Source organism: Leiobunum rupestre, chromosome 7, assembly GCF_980474605.1.
Source record: "Leiobunum rupestre chromosome 7, qqLeiRupe1.1.hap1, whole genome shotgun sequence".
In the NCBI taxonomy this organism is placed as follows: Eukaryota; Metazoa; Arthropoda; class Arachnida; order Opiliones; family Sclerosomatidae; genus Leiobunum; species Leiobunum rupestre.
This window is the reverse complement of record NC_143390.1, coordinates 5268382-5292165: the sequence shown is the minus strand read 5'-3', so window position 1 is coordinate 5292165 and position 23784 is coordinate 5268382. Positions and strand designations below refer to the sequence as shown.

The window sequence follows — 23784 nt, the reverse complement described above, 5'->3', positions numbered from 1 at the left end:
AGACGTTTTAGCGATTCCTGTTAATCGGCGACGCTGTTATTTTTCCGAATTTTTATACCAAAGTCACCGACCAATAGGAGAGCTCTATTTTTGACGCAAAAAGCTATCACGTGGTTATGGTTGGCTTACATTTTTACGATGAAAGCCTAGCTCTTCTAATTAATAATTTTCAAACTCTAATTTTATTATTAGGTTTTAGAATTTTTATAGTTAAATCAGTTATTTTATTAAGTGGTTAGCACTTTCGCCTCGCAGCAAGAGGAGCCGGGTTCGATCCCAGCTTGTGGCACTGGGTGAAAACTCGGAACAACTCCTTCTGCGTTGAGTTTGCAAGTTCTCTCCCAACTGGTTTAAGGGGTTTTCCCCCGAGTTCTTCGGTTTCCCCTTCCATAAAAACTTTTATAGGTTAACGGTAATAGTTAGTGTAGGGAGCTGTTGGCTCGATCTCGTGGTATGCAGGGTTTGCCACCACCCTCCTACGCATTGTAACCCGGCCACCTGAATTAAGGGCTTCAAAAGTCGCATGATGACTTAGGCCTAAGGTGGTGCCTTGGGTATTAGCCTAGCTGATTATTATATAATATAGCCACGAAAGGCAGCAAATCAGTTTCTGAAGAATCAGGTTATTCAAAATCTTTTTTAAAGCAATAAAATAGTGCATGAAAATTAGTTTCTTCTGATTATAATTTCCTTACTCTTATTATTTATTAGATTGGTTGCATTTATTACAAAGTTTATTGGTCTTGTTATTTTAAAAATATATTTTTATAGTATGGTTTCTACACCAATAAAATAACGAGTGAAAATAAGATTCGTTACTATTATAAGCCCCCACAAAAATTAAAAAACAATTCCAAAGGATTGAAGGGAGTTCCAAAGGGCCCCTTTTTAGTTCATTTTATGACCTTGATTTTATTTTATTATATCACGGCACAAGGTTTTCGGTCCTTAGTAAAAGATTTTTCGATAAATCGGGGATAATTATAAATTAAGAAAGTATTAGAATTATACAAGTTTTTAAATTTGAATTTTACTTTCCTGAGTCCGGCGGCTACTAACGTAGTAATAACAAAAGTGACATAAGACCCTTTTGGTAATAACCGTAGATAAATGTCCGTCGAAATTTTAGCCGATCGTTTTCAGATTTTAGATTAAGGGAAACGGATTATACGGATAGTTGAAATATATCTGTGCTGTGTAGTGTAGATTACTCATTTGACATTGACACCGACTTTTAAGTTTGTAAGTTCCTTTTTTTTCTGTATTTGTTTTTACTTCATTAATTTTACATGACATTGATAATACATATAGTAAATTGTTAACCAAGTTTATTAATCTGGAATCAGTGTTGCCAATGTTCGAAAGTTGAAATTCCCGTTGCTGGATAGTAAATTTCCCACAAATTCCCACACCCCTATTTAGCTCCGCCCTAAACGAAAACTCAAACGGAAAACATGCCAAATTTTTAAAACATTTTAAAAATTAACTTTTGAAAATTAAATTTTATTGAAATAGTTCTTTTTATAAACTAACGTGGCCTTCTTGTTTAAATGTTGCTCTTACGTCACAGTCTCTTACTTTCACAAGCCTACTAGCGCGCGCTACAGTCGCGAGGATTATAGGTTTTTCTAGCGCGCGTGCAAATAGCTCGTGTGAAGAATATTCTAATAAAGCCGTGTCTTGTGACGTAAGAGCTACATTTTAACAAGTTGGGCAAGACCACTTTTTATTTTATAAAATCAACTATTACAATGTTTAAACATTTTGGTTGTTAAGCCCCGTTTCCAACCACGATTTTTCTGAACAAAAATCACGCTTTTGCGTCAAAACCAACCGCGAGAAGCTTCTCTATCGGCTTTTTTGTCCCGAGAAGCAGATATCTAAATGTATTTGATATATGCTTATTTTGAAATAAAAGCGCTTAAAAAGCAAAAGTGAAAAGCCTGAAATTTATCGTAATTGAAAACGGGCCTCAAGGCCTATGCATTGATTGAATAAAATCACAATATTCACGAAAATACACAGCTCTAGATAATTTTGGGCTTTCTGTTGATAGTCAAATTTAAAAAAAAAACATAGGATAAATACCCATAGAAATCTCATAGGTAACTAGAATGCTGCCGTCTACGGCCGAGCTTGTCGCCAGTTCGTTTTGAACCTTCAGCCAATGAGAGGCCGTAGAGTGGTTCCGCCAAGGAGGATAATAATCCTCCTTGGTTCCGCTACTATCGCGGGAGCTAGGTGACGTCATTCTCTCTGGTGACATTAAACTCTTGGCAGAACCACTCTTTGAGCTCTGATTGACTGAGATCTGGCTATCGTCTGCCACGGCGTTTGGTCCATTTGCCAGTTACACTTCAGCATTCTAGTTACCTATGAGATTTCTATGTAAATACCCGCGGACATTAACATTCCCACAAAATCAAGGTTTTTGAAAAATTAACCCAAAAAATTCCCACAATATGGGAAATTTCCAACCATCTGGCAACACTGATCTAAAGTGAAACCATGGACAATGTATCTCTAACCGGACGGGAAAAGCAGCCTAAAAGAGGTACCCCCTCACTGTCCGTTTGCGTCATAGAAATCGGATAAGAAACTAGAACGATTTTTGAAATTTTGTCGTGGGGCCCGATTAGAACTTTTAAAAAACCCTGCCTTTGGCCCATGCTTTTTGTTTGGCTGGCACCGAAAGTTACGCCATCGGTGCCAAACTGGTGAACTAACACTCTATTTCGCCTAAAATTAAATGGCCGACTTTAGCTCGACGCTAACGCGGTTTTTTTTAAGTCTTTAAAGTAACTTATGTTTAATTAAAGTTGAAGAATGGCTCAAAACTGCGTAATCAAATCGTGTAAGAGTACATACTCAAAAGAAAACATATCTTTTCACAGGTTAGTGTTAGAAATAGTTCTTTTTTACCATAATTTCCAATCGCTAAGAACGCACTAGAAATCGCGTTTCTTTCAAATCATAGAAAGCTAGTTTTTTTAAATAATAAATGAAGAATGGTTCAAAATTCCTTAATTAAATATTTCAGGAGTAATTACTCAAACAAAAACATCTTTTCACGGGTTACTGTTAGATATAGTTGTTTTACGAGCAATGGTTATGGGGGAAACCGGTGCACAGTAATGGTTTATCGCGAATATCTACGTTAGTATTGTATGTACGGCTATAAACCCAATTATGAAAATTACTGTCCGGCTATTTCCCACAAAAAAATGTTCTATGAACATTTTACATACGAGCAATCGTGGTGTCGTATTCGCGGTTTTAACGTTGTACCCGAAACGCGTCTTACAACTTTGCGCCTTCGTTGACTTAAAACGCATCCGCCGCTCTTCATGTAACCGCGTTTAAAATTTTCCACCCAGCTAACTCTTGTTATTTTTGCAATAAATCGCTTGAAAACGAAGCTATTGTGAAGGTTGTGTGAGACAAAATGGTGGGAAAGTCGGAATAATGGGTCACTTCAATTTAAGTTCATATTGACTGCCGTAAGGAATAAATCCAAAAGACCAGTATCAATGCTTTGAAAAGAAAACACGACACCGATGAGACTTTTCGACATGTAGAACGCGAGCGAATCAACCTACCAAATGATATAAGAAATATTCAACATACAAATTTTCCCGTTTATATGAACTTAAATGTAATATAAAAACGTCTTGAAAAATCGTTTATCGCTTTATAACATTCAAAAATAATATTTTTAATGCGCCATGTAGATAATCGAACATCTGCTCGTCTAGGTAAAGTTTGCGTTGTCAACGCGCGTATTAGAAAGCAAAATGAGATTTTATAAAGTAGGTTGTAATTCGGAACGATATTAATACTTTTCGCGAATTTGGTCATCAGTGAATTATAAATATAACTTTAAATAAGTTTCAAGGTTTATTTAAAAGCTAGTTTCATAACTTTTCATCCATTGGTTCGTTCAGAATTATTCTTTAAAGTAGACGAAGATTTTAAGGCGGTAAATCTTTCCCAGTCTTAAGCCTCGGTTTAATCTACTGCGTATTTTGAAACGGAAAAACCCGATTACTATCGTTAAATCTTGGATAAATAAACAAATAACGAAATACGTTGAATTTTTAGCGTTAAATAAGCTTAGAACGTATTTCGTTATTTGTTTCTGATTACAAGGAGCGTTCGCCATCATTTAACCAAGATTTAACGATAGTAATCTGGTTTTTCCGTTTCAAAATACTCAGTAGATTAAACCGAGGCTTAAGAAGTTAAGACTGGGCAAGATTCAGCGCCTTAAAATTTTCGTCTACTTTAAAGATACATTTTGAACCAACCAATGGATGAAAAGTTATGAAACTAGCTTTTCAATAATCATAAATATTTAATTTTATAACCATGGTGGAAGTTATATACTAAATTTACAAAATTATTGCACGACGGATACTTCATGGTTCAATATTTTATTAAAATTAAAGGTTTACGCTAGCTTTCGGGTCGAAACAGAACGCCTGAAGAGGGGTTTCGACCCGAAAGCTAGCGTAAACCTTTAATTTTAATAAAATATTGAACCATGAAGTATCCGTCGTGCAATAATTTTGTAAATTTAGTATATAGCTTTTCAATAAATCTTGAAACTTATTTCAAGTCATATTTATAATTCACTGATGCAAAAAATTCGAGAAAGGTATTAATATCGTTCCGAATTACAACCTACTTTCTAAAATCTCATTTTGCTTTCTAATACGCGCGTTGACAACGCAAATTTTACCTAGACGAGCAGATGTTCAGTTATCTACATGGTGCGGGAAAAATAATTTTTTTGAATGTTATAAAGCGATAAACGATTTTTCAAGACGATTTTATATTACATTTAAGTTCATATAAACGGGAAAATTTGTATGTGGAATATTTCTTATATCATTTGGTAGGTTGATTCGCTCGCGTTCTACATGTCGAAAAGTCTCATCGGTGTCGTGTTTTCTTTTCAAAGCATTGATACTGGTCTTTTGGATTTATTCCTTACGGCAGTCAATATGAACTTAAATTGAAGTGACCCATTATTCCGACTTTCCCACCATTTTGTCTCACACAACCTTCACAATAGCTTCGTTTTCAAGCGATTTATTGCAAAAATAACAAGAGTTAGCTGGGTGGAAAATTTTAAACGCGGTTACATGAAGAGCGGCGGATGCGTTTTAAGTCAACGAAGGCGCAAAGTTGTAAGACACCACGATTGCTCGTATGTAAAATGTTCATAGAACATTTTATTGTGGGAAATAGCCGGACAGTAATTTTCATAATTGGGTTTATAGCCGTACATACAATACTAACGTAGATATTCGCGATAAACCATTACTGTGCACCGGTTTCCCCCATAACCATTGCTCGTAAAACAACTATATCTAACAGTAACCCGTGAAAAGATGTTTTTGTTTGAGTAATTACTCCTGAAATATTTAATTACGGAATTTTGAACCATTCTTCATTTATTATTTAAAAAAACTAGCTTTCTATGATTTGAAAGAAACGCGTTTTCTAGTGCGTTCTTAGCGATTGGAAATTATGGTAAAAAAGAACTATTTCTAACACTAACCTGTGAAAAGATATGTTTTCTTTTGAGTATGTACTCTTACACGATTTGATTACGCAGTTTTGAGCCATTCTTCAACTTTAATTAAACATAAGTTACTTTAAAGACTTAAAAAAAAACCGCGTTAGCGTCGAGCTAAAGTCGGCCATTTAATTTTAGGCGAAATAGAGTGTTAGTTCACCAGTTTGACGGGCGAAATATTAGCTCTAGAGTCAAGTTATATTACAACAAACCGAACCGTCGTGTAATTGTTGAACTTTATAAAATGAACCAAGTTTACATACCACTTAAAATCGCCATCATATTAGGATTCACGAGAACTCCAGGCAAAGATGTAACTGTAGTGACTTCCATGACGGCGCCTTTCAGCTGTGATATGGATGCTGGGTTACATTCTCTGTTTCTATACTCGGACATTATACAAAGTCGATCGGTTGGAGATTCAGATGTTCCATTATTACGTATTATAAGTATTCAAGGAAAAGACGGAGACACTGTTGAGAAAGAGTTTTCCCGACCACATTATATGCCTATTGCGCATAACAATTTTCAAACCATTGAAATTAATATTATGAGTGAAATGGGTCAGCCTGTACATTTCGAACGAGGAAAAGTTCACGTCACTCTTCATTTTAGACCCCGAAGAACATGGGCTTATCTATAAAATCACGTGTAAAACTTTCTTCCGTTCATTTGTGGTTAGCGAGTCAAAGGAGAAACACGTCTCCACGTAATCTAAATCACGTTTCTGTAAACGATTATAATAACTATTACTTAAATCAAATTGGACACGGATCAATTCCGGTATACCGCGGAGTGGCCGTGCAAAGAGGATATGGTCTTGGAAATATATTAGCCTTGGCATTTCGGTCTGCCATGCCTTTACTCAAAAAGGGCGCCACATTCCTTGGTCGAAAATTTTTAAATACCGGAGCCAAAATTGCTTCCGACGTCTCGAGTGGTGTGTCTATAGACCTTTTCGAACTACGTAAAGAACATGCGCAGTTGAAGCTTTGTATCAAAAGCAGACGACTCGTGGGGAAATGGAAGGGGATAGCCCAAGGTTGGTAAAATTTGGACTAGAAAAGGTTGCCTCGAAAAGGGGGCTTTGATTTACCCGTCGTCTGATTCTAGGTCTGTTACTCAGCCTTCTACTATAGTACATGACGTCACTGGTTCGGAAAATGCTAGGCTTATCAAAGTTACAAGTGACGTCACCTGGTTCGGCCAATAGCATTTATTTTCGTACATGAGACCCCCTTGGGGATAGCCGTAGAACGTGCCTAGAGAAATTAAATGTTAAGAAGTTAAAGGCGTTATGTGAAAATTTAAATATTAAATTTAAGTCAAAATGGAAAAAGGTTGATTACATTAATAATATTTGTGAATATTACAAACTAGTCAGTGATAATGTAACTGATAACGATGAGAATATCTTAAGCCTTAGTCACGAACATGCGTTACAAACGAGTGAAACGGCTAATGTTAAAAGCGACTTTGGTCTGTCCGCGAATGTTATTGCTCAGCCTTTTACCACATCCACTCCTAAACAAAACTCCAAAGCGAAGAGGAAGGCATTGGCACAACTTCATTTTAATAGAGGTGTCCACCAATATTTTCAAGGTAAGCATTGCATGAAATTATATTATAGTCTACGTATAATAATACTGGAATTTTCAGATAAATGTGGTTGCGACGCAACACAGCCAGATGATATTAGGAATTGGGCAAAGAATCCTCATCCGTCAGTTATACCTGGCTTTACTGCCATTGAGGTCTTTGATTATCTAGTTCAAAAAAGAAATAATATTGACAACTCTGCAAATAGAAATATTAAAGGATTTCATAGAGCTGTGGCTCATGATGATGCTAATGATATAACTGGAGATATTGAATATTGCTTGGTAAATAACGACTCTGGCTTAAATGTATATATATTTGTTTGAAAAAACATTTTTGTGTGTATATTTCGGGTGGATAGTCAATTTTTATACGTTAAAGCGAGATGCTACCATTTGTGGAGGAGCTTGCGAATGTGTTGTTGGGTAAATATCTTTTCCACTAAACATTTTCGTATCATATTTAAATATTGAATTTCTATTGTAGGTTATCTGGTGGCTGTAGCCATGTCGGAGCTCTCCTTTTATTTTTGGTAAAATATTCTACTTTAAATGATGAAGAATTTCAAGTTGCTTGTACATCAAAACTATGCGCTTGGAAGGGACCTAAAACTAAAGTTGTGGCAGCCAAACGATTAACTGAAATGAGCTTTCGTAAGCCTAAATTAAATCCAGGAAAGAAGTTACTTGAACTCCCGAAAAATGAACTAGAAACTGAGGAATGTCGATTTTCCAAGTTTGATCCTCGCCATCCAGATGACAGACAAGTAGACAAGAAGAAGTGTATAGCGGCTGTCCGAGAACTCTTAAAAATGTATCACCAATCTGGAGCGGCTCATTTTTGGGATTTGGATAAAGAAGTGGAGGACGATTTCAGTGTTCCAGAACCAAGCTTTGAGGTAGAAATAGAAAATACATTGGCGACGGATATTCCAGATGACTCAAGAGTTGGAAAATTCTACAACTGAATATAGGCAAGATTTTAAAATGGAAGTTCAGAAACTAATTTTCACACCAGGTAACTATTAAATTCTGAATCAAATTATCTTTACATTCGTTATATTGGTTTTTGTATTTAAATAGCTTTAACGTATGAAATTCGTTTGGATCCAGCTGTCGCGGAACGTTTTGTGAAAAGCCAGGTTGTGTCTAAAGAATTAGTAGACTACGTTCACAATCTTATAACTAGTCAGTCAACTAGTCATTGGTGGAAAAACTTAAGAGTAGCTAGAGTTACTAGTTCACTCTTTGGTCAGATTTTTCATTGCAGAGAAAAGAAATTTCCTACCTCTCTAGTCGATACTATACTAAATCCTACTAAAATGGACCGGTAAGTTAACAGTATATTAGTTCATTATACAGATTTTAAAGAAAAATTTATTTTCAGTTACTCAAAATTACCATATCCCATACGGAGAGGGCAGCAGCTGGAACCAATATCTCGTAAATGTTACGAAACCACCTTTAATGTAACAGTTGAAGCAAGTGGGTTAACCCTGCTAGAAGAGTTTTCTTTCATTGGTGCCAGTGGTGATGGATTAATTACCGACCCTTTTGAAAATACAAAGGGTGTTTTAGAAATCAAGGGCCCTTGTTCTGTGAAAGGGACAGATATTACCAAAATGCCAATTAGTGAAATAGTACAAAATTTCCCAGAGTTTTGTTTAAAAAATATCGACGGAACAATTCATCTCGACCAAAAATCTAATTACTATTATCAAGTGCTAGGGGAAATGGGGGTAAAAAAATTGAAATGGGCTGACTTTGTTGTGTTTACGGAAGCAACTCATGATAATATTTTTCGCGAAAGAATTACTTTTGATTCTGACTTATGGGAAAGTGTACTATTGCCAAAACTTATTTCATTTTTCCAAAAGTACATCGTTCCATTTTTGATTAATGAATGAATGTTAATAATAGGTACAGTAAGTCCACCATAAAAAATGTTTAGGTCTCTTATTACTAGATGGCCTAACTTACTTCAAAGATTAATGTGACAAAATAAAATGAATTTATTGCAATTGGAATTTAGCTTGGTATAAATTTTTTATATCACTGCTAATACTTCTGAGAATGTGAATTAACAATTAACCAATACTTTTTACTTTAATGGCTTGTATATATTAGTTATGTAGCAACACACTGCAAACATGCTACTTACCAATCTGGTCATTGTTATGGGCATTATTCCATCAAATATGTGAAATTTTTTACTCTCCCTATCGAACGTTCAACATTTATTCGCAATTCCGCAATTCTTCTCGTATCTAATATCTCTTTCTCTGTAAACTGCGCTCGATTTGTTAGGAAGGGTGGTAAGTTCAGACCACATTGTATATTCTTTAACAAATCTTCAATCAAAAAGCCTTTATCCGCCATCACATTATCACCAGGCTCTAGCAACAGTAGTAAACCAGATTCTTTAGTGATAACTTTATCCGAAACTCTTCCGCCCCATGCTTCTGACACGAAAGAAATAACCCCTCCTGGGGTTATGCCTACTAAAAACTTTATAGTGTTGTGATTTTTATAGTTCGAAAATGTAAGGCTTTGTGTAGTGAACGAGGATGACTTCTCCACAAACAGGGCCGGCGGATCTTGTTAATCTCGGGTGGGTAGTCAGACAACGCGTTAGTCGGACTCACTCTTACAATCGGGCGAAGAAGAAGGTGGGGAAAAACCGGGAAAGCGGTTTTTCTCTCAGTGACGAATTTTTAATTGTGGCCGGTACAACGAAGACCATTAAATACGATCCCGATTATGAACTAACTTCATCAACGAGGGGATAGAAAAACACTTAGTCCCGGAAAAATTGTGCAAATTATTTTGTAGGCTCTATTATTCGTTGTAAAACCTTTTCGAGGAGAGTGGAAACCTAGCTATTCTGTGACAATGGCCATGGCTCTATCCCCACAGTACCGACTTTGATGACATCAATTCCGGGTGGGTAAAATACCCACTTGGAATTTCCCTGGTGGGTACTTTTACCCACCATACCCACAATATCCGCCGGCCCTGTCCACAAATATTTCGGTACAGTCGACTATAATTTTTGTGTTTGGATATTTTTTTAGCATTCAGGCATATATTTATCCACAAGCTGTTTGGTAGGAAATGGGAATAATGCCGCTAATTCTACATCCATTAAGGTGACCCAAGTAGAAAATATATCCGAGAATGTAGAAATTGAGATATTAAATCTGTCTGCAATGTCTTGTGAAAACAGTCCAACTTTAAGTCGAACCATTACAGCAAAAAACTGGTCAATCAGCGAGACTTTAAAATTTCTCTTCTTAGATGGTGGGGCTTGATTCTTCAGATCCTTGCATCCTCTCCAATAAGTCATCTTTTCGGCTTTAGGTTTCAACAAACTGGGAAGTAATTAAATAAATTATTATCTCCTTGAGTCATTTATAATTACAACTGTCTACTTAAAAAGCCACATGAAAACAGCGAATGTTGGTAGACCCGTGTAGAATTTAGTCATTTCATCATTGCCGGATATTTTATCCGCACCCCACGTCATCCTTTTAATGGATGCCTTCAAGTTTTCAATTTCGCTCTTCAGATTCTTGTTTTCCATGTCTAAGTCTGTATAGGCAGTTTGCGTTCCAACAGAAACCATCTGTTTCAAGTTCGTATTATCTGTATGAATAAGGAAATTAGTAATAATACAAATTGTTATTTAAAAATAAAATATACATTACCATTAGGTATAGGTTCAAAGGCGTTGTAAATATCATCCACAGGCAGGGTAAAGGAAACATGGTCTATTAATGGAACTGAAACGGGTGGCAACGTTTCTTCCATGCTAATACTCTTAAATGAATAATCATGAAATTGCAGGGGAGTTTTTAGCCTTTTAGCTTCAACTTTTTCATTTAGAAAACACTGGTATTCAGCTTCCTGGAAAATTATTAAAGATGCTCTCAGATGTATACAGTAACTCTAACCTAGGCTTAACATTAACTAAAATTTTTACTATTTATATGTCCAATGTCAATTTCGAAATTGTTTTACGGATAGTGGGCAAATTTAAAGTTGGTACCCAGTCAGGATCACTTTGTTCCCACCCAGGGTAGCCCGTTACAAAATGAGCACTACAAATGCGAGTACCATCGTTCGGTTTAAAATCTTTCCTATTCACAATTTTCGCCCAAAGGTGTTTCCTTTTTTTTGGAAATCGATGAAACTTAACATCTGGTGTCGTAATTTTACTCTTGCAACCAACAACACAACACACAACCATTTTTCTAAACAAATTAAATTTACTAACGTTGGATCCTATGAGAAAAGCAATAATAATATTTCTAACATGGCGGAATTTGATACAAAGCACGTTCTGCGCAGAATCAGTTCGTTCCCCCTTTTTTTCCCTTTCTTACATCGAAAACGACTATTAAAGACGCGTTAAAATCTCTGGGGAAAGAGGGGGGGAAAGAAACCTTAAGAAGAGCCGCCGAAGCAGTGAGTAAACTTACAAGGAGACTACTCGAGGTGGTTATCACCGATTTTGTTGAAACTCGGGGGTTAAGTAGACCTTATGGTAGTATGAAAATTTCCAAAGGGAAAAGTTGCAATGGGCTTTAGTTTTCCCATGGCAACCGAAAATGTTTTTGATCTCTCAAAACAAAAAAATCTCCATTTAAAAAAGCATGGGATTTTCTCGGTTTCACAGGGTACTTACTTACTTAAAAAAATTTGAAAAAATTAAATTTTCAAAACCTACCCAAAAAGATGAATTTGACCTATTTTGGGTAAAATTGATCAATGATTTTGGCTAAAATTTATCAATTTTGGTTAAATTTTAACAAAATTTGGGTAACCGAGAAAATTCAATGCTTTTTTAAATGGAGAGATCAAAAACATTTTCGGTTGCCATAGGAAAACTAAAGCCCATTGCAACTTTTCCCTTTGGCAATTTTCATTCTACCATAAGGTCTAAATAACCCCCGAGTTTCAACAAAATCGGTGATAACTACCTCGGGTAGTCTCCTTGTTAGTGGAAATGGACGTAAAAGGAAACGTAAAAGGTCTCCCATCATCAGTTCAGTTCGAACCTGGAAGAAGAAAAGACGTTCTCTGCTTCAGTCTGATATATTCTCGTAATCATCATCATTAAACCATGTCTCGAGCTCACCCCAGTTCGCAGAACAGCATTAGCTCGGAACTTGATTTATTTCACGTACCTTATACTCAAACTGGTATAATAGGAAGTCAATGGGTTGAATATAATCCAACATCAAACATAAATGAAAACCAAGCAATTATCTTTAGTATCGCTGGAAACTCGGAGACGTACATTGATTTGAAAAATACTTTACTTCAAGTTCAAGTGAAAATTGTGAAAGCAGATGGAACTATACCAAAACCCGATATTCACGACGCTGTGTCTAAAACCACAACTCCTGCGGACAAAGTTGGTCCAGAAAATTTGTTTTTACATAGTCTCTTTGGCGAAGTTCATGTATCATTGGGTGATAGATCAGTTACGTCATGCCCTCAACAGTATCCTTACAAGAGTATGATTCAAACGCTTTTGACATATGGTTGGCCAGCCCAGGGAAAGTTTTTTAACCGCGTCTCTATTCTATAAAGACAAAGCTGGGAAATTTGACGAATTTTCCAATAACGACGGATTTACGAAACGCGCAAAATTTGCCCAAGAAGGTGTTATTGACATGATAGGAGTTGTACGAGCCGATATTTGTCAACAAAATCGACTTATTCCTAACCTAGCTGATAGATCTAAATTTCAAGTTTATCAAAAGCTCAAACGAGTTTTGTTTACACACAGACGGTGAAAAATGCAAAGTTATTTTCACACACGCATCAATGTTTGTCAGAAAAGTTAGATTGACGCCAGAGATTATGTTATCCCACGTAAAAACTTTGGAACTGGCATCAATGAAATATCCTATCACCCGTACGGAGTGTAATTCATTTTCAATTTCCCAAGGGAACAAAATATGCGTCAAAGACAACTTATATAATGGTCAAATACCGAGTAAGGTGGTGATCGGATTTGTAGACCAGAATGCGTATTTGGGAGACTACAAAATGTCACCTTTTAACTTTAAAATTTTGTCGTTAACTCAAATCGCCCTATACCTTGATGGTAGTAGTGTCCCGGCAAAACCATTAAATCCAAATTTCAAAGATAAGTTGTTTATGCGATCATACGCTAATCTGTTTCTTCAAACTGGTCAATGAAATATTGATGAAGGAAATTTCATCGACCGTGATGAATTCGCCAATGGAAACGCGCTATTCGTATTCGACTTAACTCCCGATTTCAACGGAAGTTCAACTGACTGTTTCAACCTGGTAAAGAACGGGAGCGTTCGTCTCGAATTAATATTCGGAGAATCATTGCCGTCTACAGTTAGCGTGATTTACTATTCCGAATATCAATCTTTAGTTGAGATCGACAAGAACAGAGCAGTTTTATATGATCAAAGTTCATAATGGACTCGCAACAACTTGAAATCATACTCAAGAATGACCCGTATACCAAATATTTGTTCAGAGGAGTTTTCCCTGCCGATAAACTTCCCGAAAATGTGAAAACGTATCCTTAACTTTACATCGTGACCACTGATACATCCAATGGGGTAGGAGAACATTGGTGTATGATATATCTCTCAAGGTCACTCAATTGTACATTCTTCGAGGGTTTCGGGAACAGTCCTGATTTGTTTAAATTTAACTATTTTATAGAGCGAAACAGCATAACTGTGACGTATAATTCTGTTCAATTACAAGGAAATTCTAGTAAGACCTGCGGTGGTTATTGCGTTTATTTTGCTATTAACGTGTGTCGGGGAATAAAATTGTTTAGTATATTGGAAAGATTTTCTGAAAACAAAAATGTAAACGATCGTATGATATCTGAATTCATATACAAGAAATACTCAATAAATTTGTCATAAAAATATTTTATTTGGTTTTATAATGTCCGTGCGCGAGTGTCGTTATTCCGTCATCTAGGATAAAACGTTTATCGTCACAGGGGTTCAAACACAATTTGTTTTGTCGCACCGTTGTTACGATGTGTTTGTTGCTAACAATCCTTTTCATCTCGGCAACTGTAAGTTTACTGTTTAGGAGACAGTCGCGATACTCCGCGTGACGGACGCGCTTCTGCACAACGCGTTTACACACACCCTTGCATGTCTTTTTCTGGTATGTTCCCATTTATTCCATTTTTACCTTCTCCCAAAGTTATCAGTTCTCCCAAAAACATAGTGTCCCATTTGTCCCAATTCCATTTCTCCGAACCGGAGTTCATTTAACCCAAAAATATGTATTCCCATTTTTCCCAACGATCAAGTTTCCCAAAAAAATTGATGCCCATTTCTCCCAACGATCAATATTCCCAAAAATATGGATTCCCCTTTCTCGAAATCATTATTTTCCAAATATATGGTAATTGCGCGGTTTTAGATCTCATCGGTACGAGTCGATATGTCGAAAAAAATACAGCGTAACATTTTGACGGCATTATATTTTTTGACGACATTGTCTAATAAAATAGGAAGGGGCCCAAATCTCACCGCATTTAATTATTACCAGTTTTCTACTCAAAGCGTTTTTTATATATTCTTATCGTATTTTATTATTACAATTTTTTTAAATTGTATATAACCCCAAACGCCTTTGATTGTTTGTTCATTTGCAAAATGAAGGTCGATTGGATTGAAACTTCTAAAGCGAAAATGGTGCCGTTAGACCGCGGACAAGTAATGTCGATTAAAAACGTGGTTAATAATAAAAAGTACTGGCATTGTGCTATTGCGGATTGTAAGGTTACAATGGCAACCGAAGGAAAAACTGTTTTATATAAAAAATAATCACGATCATGCCACAGATCATTTACGAGTAATCAAAAAACGTGCAGTGATTGAGATGAAGACGGCAGTTGAGTCCAGCCCTTTGGAATCGGTAAACAAAGTAAGTTTACCGTTTTGTGAATATGAGAATTGACTTGGCGTTAGGTTAGGTTAGGTTAGGTTAGATTAGGTTAGTAGGCATATCCTTATTGTAGTAATATAAAGAATTACTTGGACTTATTTCATGTAATATATATTTTTATAGTAGGTTCATAATAAAGTTCGTGCAGAGATATATAATGTTTATACCGAGTGTAATTTTGGGACAAATGGGATTTGGGATAACTATTTTGGGACAAATGAGATTGGGAGAAATGGGATTGGGAGCAGCGTTGCCAACCTGTACGATAATTATCGTTTTGTACGATAATTTCACCTTCCGTACGATGTACGATATCACAACGTACGATATCGGCAATTGTACGATAATTCAGCAGGATGTACGATATTCCGATATTAAAACGTACGATATTGAAAATTGTCCGATAATTCAGTCGGAATGAGTTTTTGTAATGTACGTTATTGAAACATTCCCGTTTTGACGCTTATGTTTGGTATCAAAGTTTATTCTTTGAAATATGTTTACAATTAAAATAGGCGAAATCAATCTATTGACTTATGGTCAAGAAACACTATTTCGTCGAAAAGTTCAGAGGCCGAGCTATCGTCGACATTGAGCTCGTCTCCTTTCCCTTGTCGACCTAGCGCTTCTTTCGCAGGATAAAGGTTGTCCTTAGTCATAAGGGAAAGCATAGACGGTTTTATTTCGAAACGACTACTTCCACCACCACTGACTACATTTTGGGAGGTTAACAAAAGGCCGTTAATGGTATCAGTTTGTAACTTGTTCCTGACCTAAACATAGAACCAAAAATAATTTAATTGGAACGTGCAAGCACGACAAAATGAGATAATGATGTAATTGGGGTGACCTTTTACCTTTGTTTTCATTAAATTTATTTTTGAGAAAATGCGCTCACAACACGCGCTTGAATGTGGTAGCGCTAGGACGTCCAACGCAAAGTCAGCAAGTTCCTGTAACACCCATGTACGTTGATACGATTTGTCGAGGAAAAACAGACATGTAATTAATGACGGGAACTCACCTTGAACTCTTGAAGCCCATTTAAATTCGTCAGATCCCCCACTGCACTCCAGAACTCATCAGCGGCCATCGTCGAAATGTTATCGGGAAACGTTATCTGAAGCATTATCCGCCATTGGTCGTCGACCTTTTGGAGTTTAACTTTGTCAGAAATTATTTCCGATACACGGGGAACAGTGGTTGCGAGATCAACAAGAGAATTCGGCCTTCGTGGGTCGCTCAACGACATTGCAATACAGGGGTGGAGACAGCTCATTTTAGCATAGGGTGAGTGGTTGCTAAAATCGAATCTGGCTCGCATTTCTTGGCAACCTATGATTAAAAAATTTCGGCAACGAGTGCGGAAATGATTTAGCATGTTCGCTAAATCATGGTGGGACCTGAGCTCCGGTTCATTTTCCATGTTTACCAATGAAGCCCCAAGGTATAGTTGACGCAGGGATACAAATTTCTGGGCATTGCTTGGATCAATTTTTTCGAGATCTGTTTGATTCACATGACGCTGGTCTAAGTAACAGGACAAAATCTCCTTATACTTTTTGCACATCTGCTCGTGGACTGTTGCAATTAAAGCACCATCTCCTTGAAACAATTTATTCAGATCAACAAATTTTTGTAGCACCCACTCTAAAAACAAATAATAAAGTTTCGTTGTTGGATCCGCCATAGCGGTTATTATGTTGTCCACTGATAAAAGTTTTAATTCAAATCCCTTCAGAGTGAAAAAGTTTTTCAAGGGGACCCACTGTTCGAGAATTCTGTCCACAACTTGTTTGAGAGAAAGCCATCTAGTTTGAGATGGTCGTAAAATTTTGTGTACGTCCACATCGAAAAATCTTTGAAATTGTGCAAATTCCGCTTGACGCTTATTGCTAGTTTTAAAAATACCATAAATGTTGCGAGCTAAATCTTCTACGGCACGGGGTAGTTCTTTGCACGCTTCGCTGGCACACAAATGGAGCGAGTGACAAATGCATTTGGTCAGCGTCATGCCAGGGTATTGCACACTCATACGTTGAGCAACTGAATTGTTAGACCCAAACATAGTATTACAGCCATCACTGGCGAAACCAATAAGGTTTTGTTTTGGAATGTTAGCCTCTTGAAAGGTATTCTCTAACTCCTCAAATAAGCGCCTAGCGGTTGCACCCTCTATTGCAGAATCAGGATCCTCGGAACTGAAGATTTGGACAAGTTTCCAGAATTTTGTTACCACTCTGCCTCTGTCGGCGAACCTCACGCAAACACACATGTTTTTCACAGTTCCTATGTCGGTAGATTCATCAATTATAACACTGTATTTTCTAAACTTCAATTTCTGTGCCAGTTCCTCGGACTCGAATTTTCCAATAACAAACTTAGTAATATTTGTAGCCTTCGTTCGTCCAAGTTTAATGGCCTTGGCAATCTTAGAATCTGGAAAACAGGCTTTATCTCTGGCCACGATGGATTTCACAGAATTAAAAGAGAAATGTTTCTCTGCTAGAAGCGCGCAAGTCCTTATTTCAGCAATTTTGATGTAATTTTCAAAGGCGAGCTTATCTTTGTCCACCGCTATGCATTGTACAATACTGCGTTGTCCAGAGAAGCTCTTACCTAAATTCATGTGAGGTTTAGATTTGGCATGATTTTTTATCACGGTCAACTCTGCAGTGAAATATATATTACACGCCGTGCAAGATGCCTTGTAAGGATCGTTCTTTACTGAGCGAAGCCAGGCTTTAAATTCTGTCATCTTTTCCCATTCATAACGATAGCGCTGTTTTCGGTGTTTTTCCTTCTTAGTCGACTCCCCACGCTTCCGTTTGACTTTCTCCGGTGTCCCTGGTTCTGCTCGACGCCTCTTGGTGGAAGTTGATGGCGTTGAAGAATCAACTATCTCTAAATCTCCGTCACTTTCTTCCCTGTTCATAGTGAAGGCTTGTGAAGCGATATGTAGTATCGTTTATGTTTTAAGTTTCAATAACACAAATGTCGAGAAATGTAAAACGTCACCCGGTCGCCGAGATAATAGGTTGTAGCTAGTGAGAAATATTTTCGCGCCTTCACACTCCTCCTAGGCCTAACTCCTTTACTCCTACAGACTATATAGGCTATCGCGCCTAGGAATATGAAAACTCAGTACCCTGGAATAGAAAAGTGTATTCTCCGACTACCGGCTCGTCTCACTCTCTCTACGGCAACGCAGAATCGTGGACATAAGAGTTTAGCGCCACCTTTTCAACATATTTTTAAAAAGATTTGTCTGCAAGTTTTCCAATATGAAAATGCCGTTGCTTAATTTATTGGCTCATTGCTTGAATAGGACGAATACTTCTCCACATGACTTCACTTTAGGAAATTAGTTATTGTACATATTCATAGAATTTAATGAAGTTTTTACTAGTTCAATAATTTTAGTAATGGGAAGATTCCGTTGCTATGTTAAATGTCGTAGTGACTCTAGGTGCCATAAAGATTTAGTGTTTTCATCCCATACCTAAACCTGGTAAGAATGGTATAAACATACGCATAACCCAAAAATGGATCGAGTCGATTAACCGTCAAAGCATTACTGTTGAAACTTTAAAACAACATCACCACGTTTGTAATTTACACCCAAAAAATGTTACAACGTTTAATATAACGAAATAATGATATATTTATTAGACATCTGTTGCATTATGTTTTTGTAATATATAATTCCTACTGTAAACACAAGTCTTGAAATACGCGAACAGAAAAACTAGCAGGCGAAAAGCCGATTAAAAGTGTAAAAGTTCTACGGTAGATGGCGATATTTGTTATGTTCGGGAATTTTTTACTGCCCTGACTAAAACGGGAGACGACCAGTCCATAGGTTAGCTTGAATCCTCCTAGCTTTGGCTAAGAATATAGTCTTTGACTCCTACGAGCCGGTGAATCTCAGCGTTGCCAGATTTTTCTGACCGAATTATTGTAAAAAGGGTAAAAAAAGTATAGTACAAGAATAGAAATTATGGTACCAATATAATATAGTATTAATTTGTTTTAATTTAAAGTGTTTGTTGCAAAACATGCAGATAACTGTCCTCGTGTGTCGTTTCTTTATAGGGAGTGGATGTAGTCTGTATCGACTATAGAATTCGGAATAACAAACTAGAACGATTTTCGAAATTTTGCCGCGCACCAAATAGAAATTCCGATTTCTGAGTGATCTGGCAACAATTGAACGTGGGCTTAATATTTCGTCGCCTGAAAACAAAAACTACGTAACTTTAACTATACTTTAAATTAGTATTTTATGTCTAGTTAATAAGATATTCTTATTATTTTTGTAATAGAAATAGTGTAAATATAAAAATAGTACCATTATAGTACAATAGGTTGGAAATATGGTACATTTTGGAGCTATATAGTACGCTCTCAAAAAATAGTACCATAATTATAGTACGTATGGCAACACTGCCAGTGGAATATCGTGCCATCAGTGCTCTAAAGAGAGATAAAAACACTCCCCCTTTTAATTTCGCCCCCTTTTCAACTCGCTAGTCAGACCTCTAGATATTTTTGAAGCGTACGATAAATAGGACCGAAATACGATAATTTTCAGGTGTTGGTACGATAATTCTATTCAATCAGGTTGGCAACGCTGATTGGGAGAAATGGGATTGGGAGAAATGGGATTGGGAGAAATGGGATTGGGAGAAATGGGATTGGGAGAAATGGGATTGGGAGAAATGGGATTGGGAGAAATGGGATTGGGAGAAATGGAATTGGGAGAAATGGGATTGGGAGAAATTGGAATTGGGAGAAATTGGAATTGGGAGAACTATTTTGGGCGAAATGGGGGTAAACCCTTTTTCTCGCCTTTAGATGGTAGAATTGAATACATTTTGGGTCTAAGCCCGCCAAATTCCTCAATTGGGGTACCGTCTATCTCATCCTTAAATTTGCCTAGTCTCTTTTTATTGGTTTCGTCAAACAGAGGGTGATTTTTGGGGTATCCAGAAAAATCGTACATTTCTTTCTGTTTGGCGAAATCTTCGTACAAATCAGTGGTTTCGATTTGATAGGTGAGACTGTCTGTAAACATAGAATACATTTTTAGTTATGTTACGAAATAACCTTAGAAGATTTATGTACTTATCGGTGTCGGTAAAAAGTAGTTTAGCCTTTTCACCGTACTGATTTTTAATGACGTCATTATGAAATCTGTACATCAGGAGTTTCGATAGGTCTAAAATTGCAAACCCCGTGTATATAGGTCGGTTTAGAATAAGCTTTTTCTTGATAGAATGAATTCCCACGAGATCATTTTGAAAAATAGTAAATTTCTCAAACGCCGGGGAACTAGCTTTCTTTACCGCCTTTTCCGGTGTGGTGACTAACTGGAAATCCTTACGTAAACGTAAGTTTTCCATCGTTTTACCTGGGGAAAAAAAATAATTTAAAATGTTAAAGTTGATTTAATTTCTTACCGAAAACAGCGTTGTTCATTAATTTAAATAGGTCCTTTTCAAATTCATTAGCCGCCATCTTTCTTTTCTCTGTGTTGAAGTCGATATAAGTCTTCAACCAGGTCAAATTTCAAAATTCGATGAATTTTAGATATTTTGAGCCCCTTTTCCACGTAGTATTTTAGGTTTCGATAATGAACTACGTATCGTTCTTTATTGAAAAGATTAGGAACCAGTTTCGGTAGGCTTTCTTTGATTGGAATTTGTAGCGATGTCATTTGTTCCTTAGAGTACGTGGACAAATTTTCTGGTTTAATTTTCATCGATTCTGGTGCCAGTGGGTAGCAATTATGGACATCGTGTAATGCGCTGGGATATTCTAGGTCTACTTCGACAATAAAACCTTCCGGAGAATTGTCGGGACATCTTAGAATTTCCCGTTCACTGTCTGAGGACGGATCAATCCATTTGAAATTTTTCATGGGTAAGGCGTCGCACATGACTGTTCCATATAAGTTATTTGCGTCTGTTGATTAAAATTATTATTATAATTAATTTTTTTATAATTTAATAAAAAAAATAAAAGTAAAAAATTTAAATTAAATTTTTTAATTTTTTTTATAATTAAATTTTTCATAAAAATGTTGATTATTCTTACCGAGATAACAAATATATTTATCGGGTTTGGAGGGGTCATGTGATTCGAGGTATTTCTTCATCTAGAAATAAGTCCAAGCGCACTTTCGTCATAAAAAGGGCCGCTTGCCACGCAAAACCCGGGCCTGTGTACGAATGTGCGGGGTCTAGACTATACGAATTCACGCACATCTGACGGAAATTTTGAAAGACGTCTGCCAGAAGTAATGTGTCAGACAAAACATAAATGTCGTGATACCGTCCTTTAAAAATAAAAGTTTCAATTAAAGATTATACATATTTATTATTTTAATAGTGTTCATACCCAAATTTCCGATGTAGAAAGTTTTCCAGACGTTTTTCGCATGCTCGTAGTCGGCTTCACAGAGAGGCTCATCGGTTAAATCGTTGAAGAAACACTCGATAGGTGGAAGTTGTGTTTCTTTAAAACGATCTTCCGAATCCATGTAGGAATACGGATAAACTCCTTTTCGCAGAAGTAAATTAACCTCTTCCGACGTGAAAACCGAGTTTAAGAGCGGAAACTTGTCAGTCCCACCTTTCGATAAATTTCCGACGAGGGTCTCGAGAGAAGCTGGTAAGAATCGGATGCTGTCAACAAACCGTAGTTTACCCAAGGTGAAAGAAATGTATGTTTCGCTGTTGGAAGCGATACAGTCTATATTCTTATTTTTGATCTTTGCGATTTGTTGCATAATGAAGTGGGTAGTTGCTGACCCGGTAGTTGCTGACCCGGTAGTTGCTGACCCGGTAGTTGCTGACCCGGTAGTTGCTGACCCGGTAGTTGCTGACCCGGTAGTTGCTGACCCGGTAGTTGCTGACCCGGTAGTTGCTGACCCGGTAGTTGCTGACCCGGTAGTTGCTGACCCGGTAGTTGCTGACCCGGTAGTTGCTGACCCGGTAGTTGCTGACCCGGTAGTTGCTGACCCGGTAGTTGCTGACCCGGTAGTTGCTGACCCGGTAGTTGCTGACCCGGTAGTTGCTGACCCGGTAGTTGCTGACCCGGTAGTTGCTGACCCGGTAGTTGCTGACCCGGTAGTTGCTGACCCGGTAGTTGCTGACCCGGTAGTTGCTGACCCGGTAGTTGCTGACCCGGTAGTTGCTGACCCGGTAGTTGCTGACCCGGTAGTTGCTGACCCGGTAGTTGCTGACCCGGTAGTTTCTGACCCGGTAGTTTCTGACCCGGTAGTTGCTGACCCGGTAGTTGCTGACCCGGTAGTTGCTGACCCGGTAGTTGCTGACCCGGTAGTTGCTGACCCGGTAGTTGCTGACCCGGTAGTTGCTGAAGGGGAACAGAAACAGATCGACGACGCCATTATGGTTTTAGAAGATGTACAGAGCATTGATTTAAACGACTACGATCGCGCCGTCGATGACCAAGGAGAATACCACTTGAAGCCGGAGTTTGAAGGTAACGAAAAGTTAAACTTGAAACTCAATATCTCCCTGGCGAACAGAAGCGAAATAGTCGAAGCGGCCAGAATGGGCGTGGTACCGAATTCTTCGGATCCCATAACGGAGAGAAACACGGGTAGATGGTCCCAGAAATTCTTGGCTTCAGTTTGTCTGAGACAAAATTTAGTCACACTCGTTACCAATCCGATGGTTTATGTGGTCAGAGATCCCAGTAAGAACGAATACCATGTTGTTAACACCAGTAACAAGAAAAAGTCTTGTAGTTGCAATTTCGGCAACAGCCGCTGCTTTCACGTGTTGGCTCTAGAAATGATTCGAAATAAAAGCGCATTTTCAGAAAAGATTCCGGACGTTCCGTCTCTCACGGCAATAACGAGAAAGAAAGGTTCCGGGAAAAAGATCTTTAAGAGTACCAAACCGGACGGAAAACGAAGGTTCGAGGACATCGATTCTTACGTAGCGTCACAAGACTCCATCGTTGGCACACAAAGTCATCAGTCGACGCCTTTGAAGGACTTAGAATCTAACGACCGGAGTGGTGGTTTATTGGCTCCATTGTCCATTCCCGATACTCCGAAGAGAACTGTAACTTTTAACGCGCCAATTAAAAGAAAGTCGTCTACGCCAATCGAAAAGGCAAAAATAGCTGACGGCCTAAAAACTGATGGAACCGAAAGACGGACAAGTCAAAAAAGAAAGATACCAGATGAGGGTAAGACTAACTAACTAACTAACTCTGCTCACGATGTGGGAGAGTTAAACTTTAACGATCCTTGGGTTTGTTCTCCGGAATGTCGCCAAAGTCTTGAAAGTGAAGAATTTTCTATTCTCAAACCCGGTGAATACATTGAAGATGTTATTCTGAATCAGTGTATGAAATACTTAATTCGCAACAGCAAATTCAGTGATAGCGCTTCGTTTATAGATTCGTGTTTATACTCGTTGGCCGCGAGTTTAGAAAGTAACTTCGGGAATGTAGAACGATTCCTTGAAGACGAGAAGGGTGACCAAGAATAAATCTTTGTCCTAATCACGACAAATATTTTTGGAGGATCTCATTAGTTGCTTGGTATTATTGTTAAATACGAGAAAGCAATTGCCATTTTGGACTCGC

At 37.6% G+C, this 23784-nt stretch overlaps 2 protein-coding genes and 1 pseudogene across 2 annotated transcripts; 1 reads left to right on the top strand and 2 right to left on the bottom strand.

Annotated features, from left to right (window-relative positions):
• Positions 1 to 7489: 7489 nt before the first annotated feature.
• LOC149933962 (uncharacterized) lies at positions 7490 to 8150 on the top strand. The gene is made up of 2 exons (XM_090153386.1): positions 7490 to 7608; positions 7670 to 8150. The coding sequence occupies exons 1-2, from the start codon at positions 7490 to 7492 to the stop codon at positions 8148 to 8150; spliced, it is 600 nt and encodes a 199-aa protein (XP_090009512.1).
• Positions 8151 to 9240: 1090 nt separating this feature from the next.
• On the bottom strand, positions 9241 to 11431 carry LOC149933961 (uncharacterized; annotated as a pseudogene).
• Positions 11432 to 15675: 4244 nt separating this feature from the next.
• On the bottom strand, positions 15676 to 18091 carry LOC149933960 (zinc finger protein 862-like). Its single transcript, XM_090153385.1, has 3 exons — positions 16181 to 18091; positions 16014 to 16109; positions 15676 to 15929 (listed from the first exon to the last, which is right to left on the bottom strand). The coding sequence occupies exons 1-3, from the start codon at positions 18089 to 18091 to the stop codon at positions 15678 to 15680; spliced, it is 2259 nt and encodes a 752-aa protein (XP_090009511.1). The 3' UTR covers positions 15676 to 15677.
• Between the last annotated feature and the right edge of the window lie 5693 nt (positions 18092 to 23784).

Excerpts from the sequence above, each read along its gene's own strand:
- LOC149933960 (XM_090153385.1), bottom strand. The coding sequence starts at position 18,091 with ATGAACAGGGAAGAAAGTGACGGAGATTTAGAGATAGTTGATTCTTCA. Across the intron at positions 16,110-16,180 it reads ATGGGCTTCAAGAGTTCAAG|GAACTTGCTGACTTTGCGTT; the intron begins GTGAGTTCCCGT and ends TGGGTGTTACAG. Across the intron at positions 15,930-16,013 it reads TAAATTTAATGAAAACAAAG|GTCAGGAACAAGTTACAAAC; the intron begins GTAAAAGGTCAC and ends TTCTATGTTTAG.
- LOC149933962 (XM_090153386.1), top strand. The coding sequence starts at position 7,490 with ATGTATATATATTTGTTTGAAAAAACATTTTTGTGTGTATATTTCGGG. Across the intron at positions 7,609-7,669 it reads GCTTGCGAATGTGTTGTTGG|GTTATCTGGTGGCTGTAGCC; the intron begins GTAAATATCTTT and ends TTTCTATTGTAG.